General features: G+C 42.7%; 2 protein-coding genes across 2 annotated transcripts in view; one reads left to right on the top strand and one right to left on the bottom strand.

Moving 5' to 3' along the window:
- MAP2K6 (mitogen-activated protein kinase kinase 6) overlaps window positions 1–16,956 on the bottom strand; it is a 115,498-nt gene extending 98,542 nt beyond the window's left edge. Inside the window, exon 1 of the mRNA XM_032429349.1 lies at window positions 16,640–16,956. Within this exon, the coding sequence (XP_032285240.1) occupies window positions 16,640–16,655 (16 nt within the window). The 5' untranslated portion in view covers window positions 16,656–16,956. The remainder of the gene's footprint in view (window positions 1–16,639) is intronic.
- A 72-nt stretch (window positions 16,957–17,028) lies between these two features.
- Window positions 17,029–21,881, top strand: part of ABCA5 (ATP binding cassette subfamily A member 5) — a 131,708-nt gene continuing 126,855 nt past the window's right edge. Inside the window, exon 1 of the mRNA XM_032429786.1 lies at window positions 17,029–17,373. The gene's annotated coding sequence lies outside the window, so the exon portion shown is untranslated. The remainder of the gene's footprint in view (window positions 17,374–21,881) is intronic.

The raw sequence follows: 21,881 nt of genomic DNA, 5'->3' as shown, positions 1-21,881 counted from the left end.
AAATACCAAAATTAGGGGTGCCTGGGTGGCTCAGTCGTTAAGCATCTGCCTTCGGCTCAGGTCATGATCTCAGGGTCCTGGGATTGAGCCCCATGTCAGGCTCCCTGCTCGGCGGGAAGCCTGCTTCTCCCTCTCCCACTCCCCCTGCTTGTGTTCCCTCTCTCTGTCTCTCTCTCTCTCTCTCTGTCAAATAAATAAATAAAATCTTTAAAAAATAAAATAAAATACAAAATTATATGAATCTAGCTGCTGGAAGAAACCCTTTCTCAGTAGTGCTTGGTACTCGGTATGGGAGTCAGGCAACGAAAAACGAACGCCTTCTGATTGGCAAGGCCTTCCATATCTCGGCCCCTGCCTATTTCTCCCACATCATCTCTCCCTGCTGTGTGAGATGACCCCCTACCTTCCAACCACACAGAGCTTCTGGATTTCTGGGGCACTCCTACCACCTCACCCTGCCCCACAGACCAGAGCTGCATCCACTTTGTCTCCCCACCCCAATCTCCGACTCTCCCATTCACTTTGCAAGATCTAAGCAGATAATCACCTTTCCTTTGAGCTATCATGAAATCACAAATGTGGGTCCACACATCTGTTCCCCATTAGAATTTGAGCTTCTTGCAAGTAGGAATCGTCTCTTTACACGCTTCCTGGTGCCTCGCCGTGAACCACACAGAGAAGCATCTAATAAATGTTCGGAGAATGAATAAATGGATGAATGGCTGCATGCATGATTGAACAAGACCCATTCAATCATCGGATGCCCCACTGAATAAACAGAGGTCCTGATTTCCACTGTGCCTGGTGCTCTTGTTTATTTTTTATCTTTAAGCCTCAGGGGTTAGTTTCTGTCTTTATAGGAAGAGTATAAGGGCTCCCCAGAGAGTCAAAGGTTGGCTCTGCATCAGGATGCACCTGGGATGCTAACAGCAGTCCAGGTGTGGGTGTCGGAGATCTGTCTTCCAGATCTACTTTGCTTTCACCTTGACCTTTTCGGTTACTCAAGCTTGCTCGGCCATACTCGCTTCATCTATACAATGAGGTGTTCAACCTAGATGATTTCTGAGATCCTTGCTAGATGCAGCCTTCCATGATTGGAAACTCTTTCCATCTTGCCAGGTATCTATTGCCCAAACTCTCTGTCCCACATACTCGGGCAACTGTCACAGCACCAGAAAACGAATCCTGTATTTATCACTTAGCCAATAGAGAGAGCACCAGCGTACCTTTTCTGTGTTGTTCTTTCAGTTCAAGGGCACAGACTCTGTTCACCGGACGGTATTACTGCTCCTTATAAAGGCAACCGACCACAGAACAGATGACGGGCCACGTAGAGGGTCTGAGTCCCTTCCACTCACAGAGACTATGAGAGACTCTGAGGAGACGCAGCTCCTTCCTCATTAATCAAGTCCCTTATTATTAATAGTAGGCAAACTTATAATGACTTGTTACTAAAAGAATGATTGAAACTCCAGAGGTCACAAATACGGTCAAAGCTTCGCTCACGTTAAAGCCACATTCGTTGTTTTCATTTTCTCCTGGATTTCCTTCCCACGTGCTTATTAAGTCAATCCATTTTTCTGTCTCACTCAGGCCCCCTACTCAGATGACCTGTGCTTACAGCACCGCTGAGTAGCAGTGGGCCGCGTGCTGACTCCTCAGGCCCCCAGAGATGGACACCTGACTCAGGGCCAGCCAATCCAGCAGATCCTCTTCATTACAGTTATTATTCTTCCTTTGCAAGATAGAGAATTTGATCTCAGACCAGAGACTGTAACTAGCCAAACCATGGTGGGTACCGAAACTACAGTCATATAGATACAGGGCTAATAGCTCTTTCGAACTATGTGCAGAGAGGCACCCCCGTGGCTCAGTCAGGTGAGCGGCCGACTCTTGATCTCAGCTCAGGTCTTGATCTCAAGGTCATGAGTTCAAGTCCTGCCCGGCATGGAGCCTACTTAAAAACATAAAATTAAAAAATAATAAACTACGTGCCTATTGATGAGTCTGCAGGGCAAAACAGAAAAGACCCTCCAAGAAAAACAGAATAAGGGCCCCTTCAAAGGGAGAGCAAGCAGAGAGAGAGTCAGAAAATGCACTTCTTAGTTCCTACCAGGCTCAGTTATACCTCCTACAATTGGATTCAATGCAACTGTCCCGGATAAAAACACTTTGACTTGAGGTAAAATAAAATACAAAGACACAAACGCCTACATATATGTGTAATCACTCTACGTGTCTATATCCATTCTTCCTGGGTCAGGAGTGTCTTCCCATTAACATCATTGCTCTGTCTCCATAACCTATTACATATCAGGTAGGTATCTGTAACTGAAGCTATTCCTTTATTATTATGTAGTAGGGTGTTTCTATTTTTCACTATTTTGCCATGGCAGTTACATAGTGAAAAAAACATGAACTTTGGAATTTAAATGAACTAGATTCAAATCCCAGCTCTGCAAGCCCCTAACTCTCTGATCTTAGGCAGGTTATTAATTCCGCGTTCCAATTCCCTCCTTTGAAAAATGGGGGTACTTTTACCTCGCTCTCAGGTTTTTATGAAAATTAGAGCTAATAAGTAAAGTGCTTATCACAAAGCCTTGCACATAGTAGGCACTCCAAAATCACTAGTTATTACAGGATAGATTCTCGAAACAGAAATGCTGGATCAAAGGGAACAAAAATCCTACCAGTCTCTTGACATCTGCCCAAAGGCTTCAGCGAACACTGAGTCTCTCCATCCCCCTGACATATTTTGGGGACAGAAGATCACACAAGCTTTTCCCCTCCACCCCACCCACCCCGCACTTAACGTTTCTGCTTCCCAACTTTGCCTTAGAATTGGATGCCTAGGACTCAGGGCTGCTGTCTCCCCTAAGACCACGCTCACCTCCGAACCTGAGACAGAAAACCAGTAGCCGGCTTCAGTCTATAAACCAAGGAGCCTGACAATCCAGCTGATTCACTATTTCCTGTTTTCCTCTGACTCTGTTGGTCCCACTTGGAGCTGCGCGCAGGTACTCAACGTGGGGATCAGTCTGGGCTCGTTTCAAACAAGCCCCAAACTAGTTTCTGCTGCTCTTTTCCCGCATCTCCTTCTACACCTACCTCCACAGGCTTCCTGTGAGTGCATCACGCAATAGCCAGGTGAACCAAGACTCCTTCCAAAGCTGCAAGAAACAGGTGAGGTGCGTACTCATTTCTCATGTGCAGGGCTCATATGGGAGGGAAAGCACAGACAGTCCTGCCTGAATTCTGCACCCTGGCTGTTTGGACCCTTTGACTCTCCGATCCCTGTTTTCCAACGGATCTCCCTCCCTGTTTATTATTTCTTTCTTCCCTTTTCACGTTGACTCATCGAATACTTGACTTTCTGCCTCACTTCTGCTGCCCACCTGCCCTTTTGCCGTTTGGATTGCCTGTCCCAGGACCACCCACTGAGCTCTGAGGGACACTTTCCCTTCCTGCAGCTTTTTTCTGGGGTGCCCACCTGCCCCCCACCCACCCATACTTGAAGCATGCCACCATCAACACCCTAGCTGGGCAACAGAGGATGGACTGTCTGTTCTAAGCTGGGAAAGTTCCTTCCCACTGACCTAACCCCCAACCACCCCACCCCTCGCAATATGCCCTGACAATTTCATCCCATACTGTGCCCTCTCACTCAAGCTGGATCCTAGTATTTTCATACGTAATTTTATGCTAAACATACTCCAACCACATTAAGAAAATAAAGCTATTAACTCTAGTAAGTATACACAGAGTTGAAAAGACCTTTTGTTAATAACCAATGTTTAAGAAGGGCGGCTGGGTGGCACAGTGGGGTAAGCGTCAGACTCTTGATTTCGGTTCAGGTCATGAGCTCAGAGTCGTGAGATCGAGCCCCGAGTCGGGCTCCACACTGGGCATGGAGCCTGCTTAAGTTTCTCTCTCTCCCTCTGCCCCTCCCTCTGCCCTGCTCGCATGCTCACTCTCGCTCGTAAAAAAGAAAAAAATCAATTTTTAAGAGCTTGGTAACACTCAAGTAGAACTTTTGTTGTTGTTGTTTAAAGGCTCACAGGCCTTTTCTAAAAATAAGCTTTGCCTGGCTACAGATCCTTGGTTCTTACTCACTCCCATTCCCTCTTAAGCTTTGTTTCATTAGGACTAGAACCATGTGTTACAAAGGGAAGGATACCCTCTTCCCCCAACCTCTAAGCAAGCACGCCACCTCTGTGTCTACCCATGAAAGCCGCATGTGACAACCACTGAAAGCATTTAGTAGATCTCATTGCCTCCAAACATGAGTTAAGTTTTGGGAATCAATACAGCAACAGCATGTGTGTGTGTGTGTGTGTGTGTTTCCCAATTTAACACCCCCGAATTTAGAAGCATCCAGTCTGTCATTAACAATAGAAAATCAGAAGGAAGAGCAGGTAGTCTGCTCGCAGACCAGATGGCAAGCCTCTTGTTGTACTTGCTTTCCTCCTGAGAAGAACCACACTTAAAATTCCATTATTACCAATTTAAGGTCCTCCCCCTACCGACTGCTTTCTTCATCTTCCCAGGTCAAGTTAGACCATTTACCTTCCTTGGTATCCCAGCTGCAGCTTGTACCAGAAATCCTGTGCGCATCACACAGAGCAGCATTCGCGTGCTGCCATGTTTACCTTCCCATGTTATGGGTTGAACTGTGTCCCCCTAAAATTGTTATGTTGAAGTCTTAACCCCCCAGTACCTCAGAAAATACCTTATTGGAAATAGGGCCATCGCATACATCATCAGTTAAGACGAGGTCACATGGGATTAAGGGGGGCCCTAATCCAATACGACCAGTGTCATCATAAAAAGGGGACATTTAGACACATGCGCCCACACGGGGAGAACACCACGTGAACTTCGTGAAGGCAAAGGTCAGCATGATGATGCATCTACATGCCTACAAGGAACGTCAAAGATTGTCGGCAAACCACCAGGAGCTAGAAGAAAAGCATGAAATGGATTCTCCCTCCCAGCCCTCAGAAGAAACAACCTGGCCACCACCATGATCTCAGACTTCTGGCCTCCACAGCTGTGAGACAATAAATTCCTATTGTGTGAGCCACCCAATTTGTGTTTTTTGTTCTGGTAGCCCTAGAGAAAGAATACAGCCTACTAGACTGTGGAGCTTCTCAAGGGTAGAGATGGAATTCTGTTCATCTTGGTATTCACATGGCACAACGCAAGGTGCAGATAATTTGATTTTCAATAATGTTTGTTAAATTCAACTAAAAAATATATGGTCTTCTGCACCCCCAGCTCTCTCGACCATCCCCCCCACACCCCCTACCCAACCAATGCTGACTCTCTTGTCCTTAGCCAGATCACATCAGAAAAAAAAAAAAAAAAAGATTGAAATTTGGGATGGGAAAAAGTTATTCTAACCCTAATGTATCAGGAGCTCTCAATCTCCTTCTTAAATCAACTCCAGAATTAAATCTGCATTTTTTTCCTACTTCACCTATAAAAATGGAAGCTCAATCAGGATCAAAGCCCCAAGCAAGAGGACCCGGCAAGGCACTCAAATGAGATGATATAGCTGGCAGGTCCTACCTACCTAGCTGGGTCATACATGCTCTTTAACCACACAGCAAGGTAAGGCAAAAACTGCCCTGTGTCTTTCCTGACTCTGAATGGGGGTGAGTCGGCCCACCCACCTCACCCACTCTACTGACCCTGTGCTGAATGAAGTCACTGAGGAGAAAGCAGGTGACTAAGGACTGGTTACACTGAGAAAGAGCCTACTGTGAGCTCCAGAGCCATAGGTCACTGTGTTTTTTAAACCAAGATAATGAAAGACAAGTTAATTTAACCTATCAATTGTTTCCATATATTTATCTTTTAAGTGGAAGTTTTCTGAAATCAAAAATACCCACACACAAAATTTATGAACTCTCTTGCCAGTACCCAATATCCTGCTAGAGAGAATAACTTCGGTAAAACAAAGAACCTTCTGGAACACCTCCCATAAGGGAAGTAAAATCCAGGAATGCACTGAACAGTTTTCCTCTCTAACTGACTTCTGATGATTCTAGAAAAAGGAAAAGCACTAAGAAATGGAAAAGGCAGGTTGGCAGGTTATAAAAAATGAAAATTGCAGCTGTGGCCATGCTCTGGAAAATATTCCCTGACTTAGCTAGACGTTGATTATTGAACCAACAGCTTGCTTATATAATTACAGTGTGCCTATAAACCCAGGTGATATGATATACTTGTTTAACTATTAACCTCTGGATTTCCTGGAGTTTCCACAATCCAAAAAAAAAAAAAAAAAAAAAAAACTCTAAAAGCATGAGAGAGGATATATTCCACTTATTAACTTATTATGATCATAAGTAATAACAATAGTATATAGCTTGGTAAGAAAAACAGGAATTCTTAGAAAACACAAGCGAGGTCTTTTAAGCTTCAGATACTCTGCTTAGACATCTGTTTTTTATCCTTCCAAGGAATTGTGGTGCCTACATGAACATTCTCTTGGTGCCCCTGGATACTTGAAGTCAAGGTTCCTTCTCCATCCCGACTTTGGATCTCGGGCACAATTTCCTCATCAACTCTGAAATTCATGCTGATACTTGCACACTCATTGTAAAAATCTTCCCTGAGCTCCTTCTCATCCCTTGGACGCGCCCACTCACAGTATCTCTTCTGGACATATCCAGGATGCTAGCTTCTATTCTACACATTTCTGTGCTTTTCTTACCTCCTACTAGACTATAAGTTTCTTAAGGCTAGACAGAAGGGAAGAGGGGAGCAAATGTATGTTCATAGTGAGCCTGCGATAGCAAAACGCCTCAAACCCAGCAGTGTGCCCAATAAATATTTGTTGAATAAGTGATGCCAAGCACTGGCCAAAACACATGACGTACATAACCTTGCCTAATTTTCATAACAATCCTGTGAATGAGTGTCAGTCTCTCCATGTAGCTGGTAGGGAAACCAAAGCTAGAGGGTAAATAGATTTTTCAAGGCTCATAGCGATAAGCAGAAGAGCAGAGCACAATGCACCCCTGTCTAGTTCCACAAGCTCAATGTCTTAAAGGTAACCATCGATCCCAACTTTACTGGTTGAATTAATCTGGACAAACCCCTTACTCAAGTTCTCTCTTTAGGTATGTTCATAGTCTCTGGGATTATGTTTTTCAAATGGCAATGGAGTTTGGGGCACAAGAAGGAGTAAAGAAAGCAGGGAGAATATGCTTATAAAGATTTCAAATAGCACAGAGAGGCTGTCTCTGCACCTTCATTCTAAAATAATTCCCATATTCTTTACCATTCTGTTCCCACTGGTTCTTCAGATTCTAGCCTTACCCTTATCTCTAACTCATTCGTCCCATGTGGGATTGGAGCAAGGAGAATCTAGGAAGGGAATAAATAACTTGTCCCTCAACATCTAGACCATCTATTCCCATGGCTTCCACATGGGATCCTGGGAATCAACTGAAACATAGGTATGACTGTCCTGCTTTGGCTGGAGAGAAAGTCGAGAGAGAGAATTCATCCATCACTTCCCCAGCTGCCTCCTCCACCACAAAAAGAGAGAATTCTAGTTCCTTCCACACCATCCAGTACAAAAGGAAAGCAGTGGATATGTAGGTTCACTCACAATTTCAAGGAAATAACACCTGTTACATTTACACAGAAATAACCAGGAATACAGGAAATCACTAAACCACAAAGGGGTTAGAGTATGCCTCTTCTTAGGTATGGTGCCAAATTGGTCATGTTCTTACTACTGTTTTAAAATTTTTTTAACTTAGGTGTGCAGGGAAACACATGAAGTTTGGATCTGCTTAGTTACAGCCTATAAGACAGCTAATGGAATCAATATTCATTACTGATGTTTAACATTAACTTCCTGTCTGTACAGTATCTATCAGTAGACCAGTTGTAACCAGCTTCCTTCTACCGATGGGTACTTTGTACTTGGAATTCAACCTTAACGCTCAGAATGAGTCAGACTTGCTATCCCATGATCAACAGAGGCTTAAAGGAACACGTCAAAAGGAACCTCTATATAGGTAGCCACAGGCCAGCCCCTCCTAATAACCATACCCAGCCCCGGTGTAGACAAATTCACATGGAATCTACTCATGTTTTCTATCACCAACCATGTCTTCTGGGTAATGGGTTCATAAATGTCTTATGGGGAAACAACTCAAGTAGAGTAGCCAGGAGCTCAGGTTCTAGGGTCAGACAGACCTTGATTAAAGCCACGGCTCTGCCACTGTCAACCTTGCCATCAAAGGCAAGTTCCTTGACCTTTCTAGCCTCAGTTTGCTCATATACAAAATGGAGCATCACCTCACCAGGCTCTAGGAAGGGGAGAATGAGATAATTCACATATAGAAAGAATCTGCAGCCTTGCTACCATCTAGGAGAGTAGGAATTGTAGCACTCCCCTGTATGTGACTTAAACTTAACTCATTCTGGATATGGTGAGCAAATCTGGGCTCATCCTACTGAAGCTACTCTGTCTCCATGTAGCTTCCATCCCACCTCTATCCTCCCTTCATTTGCAGAACATTTCCCAGGACTCTCCTTCCTAAATACACACAATACCCACAGTTTAAGTGACTCTGTAAGCAAAAGGATACTCATTCCCCAAACAAAATTGTCCACCCAGGGGTGGGGAGGTTAATGTGATCCACCAGCTCTAACCTTCACAGGAGATGAAAAACGAAAAGCTATCTAGGTAAGATAGAGGCTATCTTACTATGGAGGGAAGCTTCCATCTTTTCTCCACACAAAAGAAATGATGGACCTTCTGGGCTGGCTCATGATCATGATCAACAAAGCCAGGCCACGATGGTAGTGAGAAATTGTTTTTACTTTATTTGCTTCTTCAACAAAATGTGAGATAGGAAGGGACAAGGGGAAGAATGAATGAACAGCTTCTCAGTGGGAGGGGAAATAAAGAAAAGAAATCTAAAGCAAACAGGAAGAGCACAGCTGAGGGCAAAGGACCCCAGGATGGGCTGCCGGAGACCGGTAGCTGAGTTCGGCGGAAATGAGCAATGGCCTACAAATCTCATAACCAGGAGAAGCACCACTCAGACATTTCCTGTGGGCTGGGCCCCAGAGGTAGCTGGTGGAGTAGTTGTCCAGGTTAACAACTTCCAATTAAAGCCAAAGAGGAATGTAATATGGAAGCCCCATCATGAAAAGATTCCATTACTTGATTGAATAAAGTCATAAAGGGCAAGGTCAGCAAACGCTTTTTTGAAAAAGGCCAAACAGTAACTATTTTTGGCTTTGTGGGGCATAATGTCTCCATCACTACTATTCAACTCTACCATTGTTGGGGGTAAAGCAGCCCCGGACAACATATAAATGCATGTGCACCTCTGTGTCTTAATAAAACTTTATTTGTAGACACTGACTTTGAATTTTATATGATTTTCATGTGTCATGAAATATTACTCTTTTGGGTTGTTTTTCCCATTTTAGCTCACGGGCTATCCTTAAACACAGGTGAGGCTATAGTTTGCAACTTCCCTGATAATGAGCATGGGCCCTGTGGTCAGACAGGCCTGTTTTTGCATCCTGCCTTTGCCGTTTACTGCTTATCCAGCCACAGGCAAGTTGTTAACTCACCTGAGCCTCAGTTTCCCTATTTGTAAATTAACAATAATAGTATCTATCCCCATAGGATTTATGTGAAGTTCAAAAGCGTAACACATGAAGTTCAAAAGCATAACACATCCCATAGTATAAGTGATGAGGATGAGGATGAGGATGATGATAGCATGGGGTGTTGGCGTGTGGGCTTAGATCAACATCCAGACCTAAGGCTAATGGTCTGTAAAAAAAAAAAAAAAAAAAAAAAAAGGTTGATCCCAATCCAACTATCCAACTTAAGGAGGAATAGAGAGACTAGAATATAAAACAGACAATGGGCTATCTAGCAAGGGTCTATTTAATGCTTCAACTCACAACTGAGTTGACTCCATTACGATGCTTTGATAGACTTCATGTGACTAGGTTATAACCTGAATATCCTGTCAACGCAGAAAGAGGAGTTTTATGGGCTGCATACCAAACTGTCTGGACCAGCTGAGGAAAGGAAGACCCTATGAGGAGACAGGGCGAAAGGGGGGCAGCATTGACAGCGGTGGTAGGCTAGGAGGATGTGGGGAATTGTCGCATTTGGGGGTTATCCGTGCAGAGTTCCCTGTTTTGTCATTGAGCCACCAGCTGTTGAAAACTTTCAGATTATCTCTGACAACCCTTCAGAGGCTCAAGTGCTGAGGTAACTTACAAACAGCTCCTGAAACCAGCACTGGATGGAGGAATTCACTCCAGTCCTGTCCCATTGGCTTCCTTAGACAGCTCATCTTAGTTCTGCATATTTTTAAAAGAAAAAGTTAGCCAAGGATCAGGCCACCTCTAAATCTGTCTAGAGGATGTAGGTAGGAGAAATGACACTGCTTTAGCCATCTAAATTGCCACTTATGCTATTCTTGCAACTTCCAAATAATGAAGCAAAGATCTAATGGGAATATTAATGGAAACAGGGCAGCAGAGGAAGAAAATTACCTTATAATTTAATTACCCCAAACCTTTGATGAAATGTGGAGGGAAGTGATAGAGACCCCCACTGATTAAAAATACTTTAACTGTCAGACATGTATTGAGCACTTCTTATTTATAAGCACAATGCTAAAAGAGGTGGGGATGCAAAGTTGTACGAGAAGAGATGTTAGCTACCCAGCAGGGGCTTTCGGAGATCGTCCATAAAAGGCAAATAACAATTACAGTGGTTAAAACGCGCAGCTGTAGAGTTAAGCGCTGGGAATTAAAATGAGAGTATTTGCAAAATATCCCCTGGCAGAGAACTGGGGAGAAGCCCCACCACCATGATTCATGGATCACCATCTCTTGGGTACAGAAAAAGAACCCCTGCTGTTCGGCCTGTCAGCCCCCTTTTCCAGCATGCTCCCCTCAAAAACAAACAAAACAAAAAAGTGTGAAATATGCTAAAGATTCTGGAAAAAAAAAAAAAAGCTCTGTAAATGTGGATTACTAGTGTTTGTGTGTGGTTTAGTGAAAAGAGCTTTGGGACAGAGAATCAGGGGACTTAAGTTCCACCTCTGGCTCTTTCTACAGGCAAATTGCTTTCTTGCAAAGCTTGTTTATTCATTTGTAAAATGAGCTGATTGGACTATAAGACTCCTTTCCTAGCTCTAAATTCTATCACTGAATATCAGGATGCATAAATAAGCACATTCACTAAAGAAGGCTATGATAAGAAGACGTTGTGAACGACATATAATTTGGGAGGTCATCAAGCCTTAATTCTTCTAACAAATCTCATAAACTAAACCACCTTTTATGATGCACAGGATTGCACATGAGGCTAAAAAAAAAAAAAGGCAATTTTTCTGCAACAGTGCATAGAACACAGCCAGGTGCTATGTAAGAATTATTTATGAAACTAAAGAAAAGCTACTTTTGCCTGTAGAGATTAACTGAAAATGAAGAAATGTCCAGAAGTTAGTTATTTCCCAGACTGGAATTTTAATCAGATCATTACACTTTTTTCTTATTATTTTCATATGGATCTGGATAGCTATATAAAGTATAACAAAATGAATTTATGAAATCTGTGATGTTTATTTAAGACATTTGGGTTAAAATTAAAATTAGAACTCTCCAGGGAACTAAACAGTTGAGACACATAGGACCCAACTCTCAAACCATGATTACCTAAGCTTTGCAATTTTGGAATGTTCTGTCCTAACTCTGGAAATAATTTGATCCCCAAATTAAAATTTCAAGACACATTTTATGAGAAAAAAACTCAAACACATAAAACACAAATGTCAAAAAAAAAGGGGGGGGGAAATTCAACTTCTTTTTTTTTTACTAAAAAATGCAAATGACAGTAAAGTATTAAGATCTTTGATCAAATTGGCAAAGGTTTTTTTTCACATTATGAGACCTAGGATGAAAAAAAGTAGCCATAGCCTTTCTGGAGAGCAATTTATTTGGCAATATTTACCGTGATGCTTAAACCCGAGAATGGGCACTCCCGAACACTGATGGGAATAAGAATTTGTGTTAGGTCTCTGGAGGGCAATCTGGCACTATGTCCATGCCCTCTGACCTAACACTTCCATTTCTAGGAATTCACATTTTAAGGACATAATTGGGCAAATGCACAAAGACGTATGTCCGTGATATTCCTTGCAACGTTGCTTAGAGCTGTAAAAAAATGGAACTATGTGAAAGTCCAACTGGAGATTAATTAAGCAGCTACATCCTTACAAATTAAAATAAGCAACTATTTAAAAGAATGGGATACCTGACTGTGTGTGAATAGGGAAAGATGCCCAAGATACATGGCGAAGTATAAAAGAGGTTGGAAGTATCATATATAGCATGCAAAATAGCACCCATGCATACATATGTGTACTTATGTGTGTACAGATGCAAGGAGATGTTTACCGAAAAGCTACCAGTAATTAGCTCTGGATGGTGTGACTTGGAGTGATTTTAATTTTCTTATTAGGAAATTCTCTTTGGCTTGAATTTTGTTTTCAAAGAGCGTATATCATTTTTATAATAAGAAGAAAGCTATTTTTAAAAGGTGGAACAGAAAAGGACAGTGGGGAAGAATTTGATATCCAGAACCTGGGACTTCCTCTAAGGCCACAGTATACAGTCACAGTAACATACGAGCTGGTCTGATCCTCATGGTAACTTCATAATATTCAAAGTTAATAAACATGAAGGTTCTGTTGAAGTAAATCAAATAGAACTGAATATTATGAATGTAGAAATATATTCACTCAGGGGGCACCTGGGTGGCTCAGGCGATTAAGCGTCAGACTCTTGGTTTCAATTCAGGTCATGATCTCAGGGTCATGAGATCAAGTCCCAGCTCGACTCTGCACTGGGCGTGGAGCCTGCTTCAGATTCTGTCTGTCCCTCTGTCCCTCCTCCACTACCCCCCTCAAAAAAAAAAAAAAAAAAAAAAATATATATATATATATACACACACACATATATATATTCACTTGGAAATATTTCACAGTATATTGGTAAGTGAAACAAAAGGTAACTAAATAGACATGAGTTCTATACACACTTTAGATTTATTCATACACATATACAGGAAGTATTAAAAAAAAAGTCCAAAAGGATATATGCCAAAATGTATAGTGTGGTCACTAGTGATTCTTATTTTCCTTTTCTTTATTTTCAAATGTTTCTATAATGAACAAGTGCTATGTATGTACTTTTTTCTTTGGTTCTAAAAATATTCCTTATAGATCTTTCAGATTTTAAAATACTAGAAAGTAGTCCCAATGAGATAAATCTCAGCCCTTTTTAACTCCAGCATTAAATGGACCACCAAGAGAGCCCCTCAGAGCCCCTGCAGCTGACACGCAGCTGAATGAAGTGCTGAATGCCACACCACCACAAAACAAGCTCGGGGGAAACCCAAGGTACCTATTCTGATTTTGTGTCCTGAGATGTACGGGGTTATAAAACATCCTGGCTCAGATTACAGGCTAAGCATGACAAGTCTGTCTGGTACAACCTAACAAAGGAATTTACACAGAATGAGAAATTTACACATTTCATTTCCCAGGGTGGAATGAATTACAGAGGAAAAGAGCCCCTAGGAGTGCCTGCCCCACTCCTACATGCTTCTGAATTATGCCTTCCATGCATTTCCCCCAACACGGTTTACCCAGTACTGACTGGCTTAAACTAAGGGAAGCTAATATTTTTAAAAGGTGAAAAGAGGGAGAAGGGAGAGAGAGTGCCTTTCTTACAGAGTCAAACTTCTTCTGTATTTTCAGGTGAACTGGGAGATGCCAGACCTCCCCACCTCCCTCTCTCCCTTCCTCCCTCAAATCATCATGGCTAATAACAATAGTTTTTTCTCTCCGGGGTAATGTAGATGACACATTTTTCCTGTAGCTTGTCTTCCTGTAATGTGCAGGAATTCCTGCACTTTCTGGGTGCCCTTCCTGTTAACTTACATTTCAGATTTCCTCAAAGGCATTCTACCACTTTAATATTTGAAAAATGTCAGCTCAACCCCAGACAGCTAATATAAACAAGCTGAAAAGCATACCACCTAAAGTTACAACTGTGGAAAACAAAATTTCTTTTTAAGAAATTCTTTCTCGGAATCTCACCGTTGGTAAGGCTGGAAAGAAGCAGCCCCGTCCTTCCAGCTCCCAGGGAGTCTGTAATTCTTTTGCCTCTGCTCTGCCTTAAATTAGAGGTCTGGGAGACCGAATTATAGTGATCTAGAAAGTTCATAAAGGTCCTCTGAATTGAACATGTGGTTAAATTCTTCAATACTATGAGGTTGTGTCCACCTTTCACTTTTGCCTCCCATTCCATTTGGTTATAGTATTACAAAGCACTTTGGTACTGCGAAAAATGTCTTGGCCACTTGAGAATACGTAGCCGAATTAGGCCAATTCCACACTTAACGTCCAGGCCAAGGCTCCCATGCCATGTCTGAAATGATCATCCACTTCCTTCTATCGATAATTTCCCTTTTGGACAGGCACCTCACATTGGCACCAGATTTGCCCTCCAAAGAGGACCCAATTAAGAAAACCATTTGGCTAACTGGGAACTGATTTGAAGAACCACCAGTAGCTGATCTCCAGTGGGCACACTCCTAATGCAAGTGTGCCATGCTGGTACCTTCTAGTTTCCCAACTCAGAAACTTGCTCTAGTACGACAGAGCTACCTTCAGAGTGAGAGAAAAAAAAAAGTAGAAAAGGAACCTGATTTACTTTAGACCCTAAGGTCCAAAGATAAGATCACTATAAAACCGTCTTCTTCACAAACCTTCCTATCTCCCAGAGAGATCACTGCCATCTCTAAACTCCCAACTGGGCCATTTCTTTTCACTATCTATGCAATTATCTTGTATCATAATGATTTGCACACATGCTTTCTAAATGGTAAGTTCCTTGAAGGAAACAAGTACATTTTAAATATTTTGTGTGTGTGTATATATATAGATAGATATATAGATATATAGATATCAATCACACATACACATACGTGAATACATACATATACATACACATACATATTCATACATCTATTAAACTGAACTGAATAAATGAGTGTATACCAAATACAAAGTAACTAGATGCCAGCTCTTTAATGCATCAAAGCCCAGAATGCCCATTCTAAGCTGTTACGTCTCCGCTCAGTTAGGAGACTGTAGGTTTCCTCTTTACTAAGGAACATCTGTACTTCATAATGCCAATTCCTAGGTTCTTCAGCACTCTGAGCTTTCCAGATTTCCATTCGCCCCTAATGGTCAAGGAAAACACTGCCCTACTTCGAACTCTTGAGAACATATATCATTTCCTTCTTGGTCTGAGATGTGTGATTCCCATCAGGCAGAATTAAAAAGTGGTTCAACAAAATACCAAAAAAATGGCAGAAAGCTTATGAGACACTTTAATTTCACTGGATCTTCCCCATGCATGTAGTGTCCCTCGTAGCCTTACTCACCTATACCTAACTCACCCCTTCCCTCCATACATTCTCATATGGCATATGCTTTCTCTATAGTGAAGGATTTGTTCTGAAACAAGCAGTGACTTAGGGTCCTAGAGGCACCTGACAGCACCCCCTCAGCTCTCTGATGCCATGTCAGGAATTTTTTTAATCCCCTCCCCAGTATGACATTAAGCCTGCAAAATATAACTGTATAAAAAAATTTTTTTAAGAAAAAGAAAAAAAATTTAAAAACAACCATAACCCTGAATTTCTGACCTATTATAGCTGTCTAAATACACGTAATTACACACTTAAAAAGATTTCATTATGATTTTCAACGAAACGGTGCATTCCCCCCATGTTGGTGTAATGCTTAAAAGTACAGTTTTCTCCCCATATTTCCCCTCGAGATGCAAAGCACCTCCCAAAAGGGGAGACATAAAATATCTATGTCCTCACTGCTGCTTCTAAATACTGTGAGCCAATAAGCAATTGGTGTACAGTGTAAAATCTCAGAAGAGAAAGACTTCTCGTCTGCTCTTTTTGTAATATGTTATTATTCACACTTCACCTTTACTTCCTTTAAAAATCAAAAGTTGCTTAATGTTCAAAGCGGTATCAATGGAAATGTAGCTAAAAACGGACACCGCAACGGTTTATTCCCAAAGGAATATAAGATTACATTAATTTCCTACTAGTTTAACTCAACTTTTACCTTTCATCGTCACCTACAGACTTTTAAAAAGTTTGTATTCCTGTTGCACATAAAATTACTTATAATGTGTGTGCATACTAAAGAATTTTACAATTATATAAAGCACTGCACATTTAGACGCTACCAACCTGCTCTATCTCTCCTGACTGTGCAAAAGGCAAAAAGAGCTCAGTAATCCTAGCAGAAGAATGCAAATAACGTCAATGCACAGCTGAACTGCAAGCCCTGCCTTACAGGAACTCTCTGTGTCTGCAAAAAAAAAAAAGACACATACTAAACAGGAAATGCAACTGAGCTGTGGAAAACCTCAAACTTAAAAATGCAATCGCTAGGCGAAAATTGCATCCATGCATTCATAAATGCATGCACAACCCTTTGCATTTTTGCAAGTAATGCAAACAGGCTCTTACCTTTCGACTGAGACATTTTCCCCTTTCCTTTGATGGGGGAGGGGAGCACAAAAGACTTTGCCTTGCTTCTCTTCTGTAGCTAGTTTTGCAACAAAGATGCAAGCTGCAGGCGTGCAATCTTCATGCAAGTGGAGTTTCTCTTGACCGATGCAGCAGATGGACTTTCAGGGAATCAAGATGGAAATGCACACCTTGCAAAACAGACTGGAAAGTGATTTTTTCCCCCAGTTGCAACGTTAGGGAAGGCTGTGCTGCAGCTACATGATGGGCCAGGGCTGGCAGCTAAAAGCTCCAAACTTGGAACTGAGTATCTTAGTGCGCAGACGTCCTTCCTGCGAAGGGCGCGGGGGCCGCTGGGTAATGTAGTTCCGAGCAGAGTCCACGGGGCTCTGATTTAAGGAAACGCGGTCGCTTGGGTCGCTGAGCGAGATGACTGGGTGCGCCCAGATAAACAACTCAGACACGCAGTCGGTAGTAAGTGATGGGGCCAAAAACGGCAGGGCCAAGGCGAGGGAGCATTTTTTGTTACCGAAAAGCCCTGAAGCAACAGTTGAAGAACATTAGGTTAGCTGAAAAGCATTTGGCTCTCTGAGAAGGTCGGCTTGGGTGTTTCGTGTTTGCCGGGCAGCACCTGTTGTAGTAACCCTGCCTGTAGACGTTTTACCCCCCACGCCTCCATTTTTAAAAACATTTTTCTCGCTTGGACAATTGGTTGGTGACTTGGCTGGCTAGAGGTAAGATTACCTTTGCAAATGAATAGAAGATGCAAAGTTTTTAGGCAGAAATGATCCAGGTGGATGATTGTCAAGGAACCTGAAATTCATTACTGGGGGCTGGGGGAGGGGCAGTTCTCATTTCTTGAAGGGTTCAAGAGGAAGTTCGCTTTTTATGTGTCAAAGCTAACTTTATCAAAGTTACAATGTTTAGATGCTTTTTCTCACCTGATGGGGGAGGAAAGCCCCCGGTCTAAGGGAGAGAGTAGGTGGTAATCTTAAATTACCCGAACCAGAGATCTTGAATTTATTCAGCTAAATTAACAGTATTTGTTGAACTCCTGGGATGGGCCAGGCACCTTTCTGGGGTGTTGGGTCATCCATTTGTCGTGTATTGCCCATGGCTAGGGGATGGGCAGCAACATGGTAGACAGAGCCACCCCCTTCACAAGGAAGCCAGAGATGCGCAGAACGATTCCATGCAAGCAAAGAAGCTGAGTGAGGGGGCGTGGGCTGAAATGAGCTCAGACTTCTACCTCACTGAGTAGACCAGGCTCAGAAATGTGCTTTCAAGGGAGAGTGGGAGAAATGGAGGGTTTCAGGCTGCCGAGGTGTGAACCAAGCACAGTAAAGAAATGAGGACAAGCCTCTTCAGGAGACGGTAAGGATACTGTGTCGCCTTGTATACAAAAGCGGGGGTGGACAGAACCCCAGGTGAGGACTGTACTGGCTGGTAAAGGCCGACTAGAGGTTTGGACTTTATTCCGCAGGTACTTGGGAGGTGGTGAAAGGCTTTTGAGGGGCGTAAGTGAATCAAGGCATTGTTTTAAGAAGGTAAATTTGCCTCCACAATCGTGGTTGAGTCAAAACTGGGAGAGTCCAGAGATAGGTCGGGTCAGTAGTGGAAAATAAAAAGAGGCACTTTGAAAGAGGATTCAGCCAGATTTGATGACTGCTAATGAAAACTATGGCCGTTTTGTTTGGAATTCTAGGCAACCAGGGCCTTCTGAGTAATGGATGCATTGGAGGGAGGAAGACCACCATGTTTAAGCTAGAAGTCACCAAATCAGCTCTTAAAACAAATACGCAGTAAGGGAGGGAACGAACATTAATTTACCTAAGTTGATCTCCTGTCCTGGCATTATTGAAAATTACTCATAAGGTCACCCTGGGTTCATATTAGCTTCTGTCCGGAAGACCAAAGGGTCTCTGTCCCAGGAACCACAGAATCGGGGACGTACTAGCTCACTTTCTTTCACTGTCCTTCTAGACAAATCCTTGCTGTCCCTTCCTGTCCTGGCACACACAGCCTCGGCACATATTGGAACTGGCATTTTTGTTTTCGAAGTCTCATTTAACCAAGAGGCACGTGAGGGCGGAGATCCCTGTCTGTGCATCCCGTTCACCTCTGCAAACATTCACGGAGCACCTGCTAAGTGCCAGGCTCTGGGGTGGCCACCGGTGCATGTTGCTGCTGTCATTTGTGTGGTACTTTCTCTTCGTGGCGTGCGGAGTTCATCGCTGGCAAACGGATCGTGTCCCAAAAATCCATCTGTAATGCATATTCCCATAGAAACGATATGTTCCACAGCCAATGCCCACATTCACTCACACACCTATGCCCAAAACACCTTTGACCCACACATTGGCTCAGCCACACGTTTAAAAATACCAAGACTGGGGCGGCTGGCTGGCTCCGTTGGCAGAGCATGCGGCTCTCGATCTTGGGGTCGTGAGTTCAAGCCCCAGGTTGGGCGTGGCGCTCACTTAAAAAGATAAATAAAAATAGCAAAATTTCTCATTTTTTCGTTAATGGGAAAAACGTGTTTTGAATTTCCACGGGGAACGCAACCTCCCTTGGAAGTCTTAGATTCCAGAAGAAAAAGTTCTTGCCTTGGTGGCCAACAGTTTCCTCCTCCCATGGTCTTGGGTGGCAGGATAAGCTTTATCTCTGTACCGTCGCGGGCCTTGCCTCTTCTTGCCAGGATAGGAATCCCTCCCATGGTGGTGTAAGGAACTGGAAGCAAAATCCGGCATATTGTTCCTTTATTAGACAGTACATCAGGGGTTTATCTTGAGGTGGCCTGGGTTCTTGCTTCAAATCCCCCATCTTGAAAATGTTCTATGCTTTAGATCTTTCTAAAATGCAAATTTGATGTATTCCCCCCCGCCCAACCCCAGCTTATAGTGACCATCAAGACAATGGCAAACTCCTTGGCATGGCATAATTGGCTTCTTGAGACCTGTCCCCTGCTGACCCTCCAGCTTCATTTCTCACCCTATGTTGATGCTATAACCAGAAGCCAGGGTTCCCTCTCCTTTCTTTAGGTATGCTGATCCCTCTACCTGGCAAGCCTTTTCCATTCTTGACCTAGCTCATTCTGATTTGTGCTTCAAGAGTTAGCTTAGCTGTCATTTCCTTTTGGCAGCCTTCTGTGACCCATCACCCTATGAGCACCCTCAGTGTGAATTAGGTGCATTCTCTAATTCTGTAGCTCCCAGCATACACCTCTTTCTTGATACTCATCATAGGGCTGACAGGTGTTCATTTACCTTTTTGTCTCCTCCAGGAGCCTGAACTACTGGAGATCAGAGACTTATCTCTGCATTCCCAATACCCTGTATCTAGCATAGAATAGATCCTCAAATGCATACTGAAATAATAAATGCAATAAATCGGGAAGGGACTTGTGACCATGGACAGCCTGGAATAACAAGATTCCAATGATAGTAACACCTGCAGGGGAAATTAGAACACCTGGGCAAAGCCCTATGCTGTCAGGTTAGAGGTGTGATTCGTGAAAGGATGACCTTAGGTTAAGTCAGACTGGCTCTGAAAGAATTATTCTAGAAGTATATGCAAGGTGTCTCAACCTGGGGTGATTTTGCCCCCCCACCCAGGGACATTGGGCAACGTCTGGAGACATTTTTGGTTGTCACAACCGGGAGGGTGGAAGTGGTGACACTGGCATCTAGAGGGTAGAGATCAGGGATGCTGATGATCGTACTGCAAGGCACAGGAAGCCTCCCACAACCAAGAATTATCTGGTCCAGCGGTGCCTGGGTGGCTCAGTCCATTAAGCGTCTGCCTTCGGCTCAGGTCATGGTCTCAGGGTCCTGGGCTCGAGCCCCACATTAGGCTCCCTGCTCATGGGGAGTCTGCTTCTCCCTTTTCCTCTCCCTCTCTCGCACTCCCTCTCAAATAAAAAAAATAAAATCTTAAAAAAAAAAAGAATTATCTAGTCCAAATGTCAGTAGGGGTGAGTTTGAGAAATGCTGGTACATAGTGACACCTTGAGAAGTTACTGACATTCTATTTTTAAGTTAATTTAAAGCTAATGAGATTCAGTAAGTGTAAATTTTGATGTGAAGAAAACACTAGAATCTAAGAGATGTGGGTTCTAGTCCTGGCTGCAGAAAGAGTGAGCAGTGGCTCCTAAGGCAAGTCACTTTACCTTTCTGGACCTCTTTTTGTTCCACTAAAATAAGGAGGGCTAGACTAAATTCCAGTTCTAGTATCCCATAGCTCTAAAACCAGCTCAGTGTCTGATTAAAACCACCAAAGATTTAAAGGAAGAGAGGTGTGATCACATATTCTACTTTTTACATTGGAATTAAGGGTTCCTGATCCCCTGTTCCTGCAGGCCAACTAATGACTGTTGTAACAATAACCCTTACGAGATGAGACAAGAAATATTCAAATTACAGTTTGAAATATTGCCTTCCAGATAGCAGTACTCATCTGTACGTGACATTTATGAATGTTTTCCAACAATGTCTACTAGATGTCAGAAACATGGGAAAGAAGGTGCCAGAGTTAAAGCTAAGAGTTCAGCTCTGAATATCTACTTTCCTAGATTGTAGAAAATTATAGTATAAATAGGTACGTTATGTGGAGAAACATGGCAGGTTGGTTTAAGGAACTGGATGATGAGTTGCAAGTGTACAATAGCTTTAAGCACAAATTTTGTTTTCACTGCATTAATATATCACAATGAATTATGATTGTTGGTAGAAATTTTAGAAATTCCAAGGTAGATTCAGCTTAGCTTCCAGTGCCCTCCCCAATAGCTGTCATTTCCTGACAGCTATACCTGTTCCGCCTTCTTCCATTCATATACTCTAGGATTCCTTTGTTTAAGCGAACTGGTCAAAACAGGATTATTTATCCTACTGAGATAGGAATTTATATGTCACCATTTCTGTATGTTAACTCACGCCATTCTATGTCTTTGCCTTATTCTGGCCCCAACCCAAGTCTTCATTTTTCTAAAGTCTACCCTTCATTCAAGGTTCAAGGTCACCTCTTCTATGAAGTTGTCCTTGATCACATCCCTCTGTCTTAAAAGACATCATCGCCTTTAAATTCTGATGGCATCTGTTAGCTTTTATGGGCCATATATCTAATACTGTCTTGCAGTAAATATTACTTAAGTACAGATCTTACCTCTTCTGCGAAATCTTTCATTCTCCGCACATTCCTAACTTACTCCCTTGGGCAGACCTTACTTGTCTATATTTGGCCCTTG

The sequence above is a fragment of the Phoca vitulina genome, unplaced genomic scaffold, assembly GCF_004348235.1.
Source record: "Phoca vitulina isolate PV1807 unplaced genomic scaffold, GSC_HSeal_1.0 scaffold41, whole genome shotgun sequence".
Classification (NCBI taxonomy): domain Eukaryota; kingdom Metazoa; phylum Chordata; class Mammalia; order Carnivora; family Phocidae; genus Phoca; species Phoca vitulina.
Note: the sequence above shows the minus strand (reverse complement) of the source record. Positions and strands in the feature narration are given on the sequence as shown.